General features: G+C 61.7%; 1 protein-coding gene across 1 annotated transcript; it reads right to left on the bottom strand.

Moving 5' to 3' along the window:
• Positions 1 to 568: 568 nt before the first annotated feature.
• Positions 569 to 826, bottom strand: CTXN1 (cortexin 1). The gene has a single exon (XM_010004497.1). The coding sequence runs from the start codon at positions 824 to 826 to the stop codon at positions 569 to 571; it is 258 nt and encodes an 85-aa protein (XP_010002799.1).
• Between the last annotated feature and the right edge of the window lie 27 nt (positions 827 to 853).

An 853-nucleotide genomic window follows, 5' to 3' on the forward strand; every position in this document is an offset into this window, starting at 1 on the left:
GGTCAGGGATGGGGGGGGTCACTTGTGGGGCTGCCGTGGAGAGGAATGAAGCCAACACTTGGGGCTGGTGCCCATGAACCCCCTGGCAGACACAGCTCAGCTGCAGGGACACACACACACACACTTGGAGCAGGGTCTGGGCTCCCTGGAGAGGTGACAAGAGGTGACACAGGGTGGGTGGGTGAGCCAAGAAGAGGTGAGGGGTCAAACCACCAGTCAGAGCCCCCCTACCCCAAGTAGGGCCACAGCTGAGGGCAGGTCCTGGATACCCTGGACCAACAGCCCCCCAGGGATGGGGGGGGGAGCAGCAACAAGGACCACCCTGCCTCCCCCAACACCCCAAATCCAAGAACCCCCCCCCAAAACTGCTGAGAGAGCCGGAAAGTGCTTAGAAAACAGAGAAACCCCTTAAAAAAAACCAAACAACCCACCCACCTTGGATCTCAAACCCAGAGACACCAACAGAGGGGGGGGACGCGGAGTTGAGGGGGGTGGGTTGGGAAGGGTGAGAACTGACAGAGGAGGCCCAGGGTGGGCTCCACGACCCCCTCCCCCCCCTCTGCACCCCCTAAACCAGGGCGTAGTCAAACTGGCCCCTCTCCAAGCCCTCCTTGTGGTCGGTCCAGGAGGAGGCAGGCATGCGGCTGTAGGGGTCCAGCAGGATGCGGAAGCAACGGACCATCAGCATCACCAAGAAGACCAGGAGGAAGATGACAAAGGCAAAGACAGTTTTCTGCTCAGCATCCATCCCTGCTGAGCCCCCCCCGGGCTGCTCCACCAGGGCAGGGGAGAGCAGTTCATAATCCAGCGTCGACGCATCGTTCATGGCAGAGGGTGAGGAGCTCCCGGGGGG

Source organism: Chaetura pelagica, unplaced genomic scaffold, assembly GCF_000747805.2.
Source record: "Chaetura pelagica isolate M959 unplaced genomic scaffold, ChaPel_1.0 scaffold439, whole genome shotgun sequence".
Lineage (NCBI taxonomy): Eukaryota > Metazoa > Chordata > Aves > Apodiformes > Apodidae > Chaetura > Chaetura pelagica.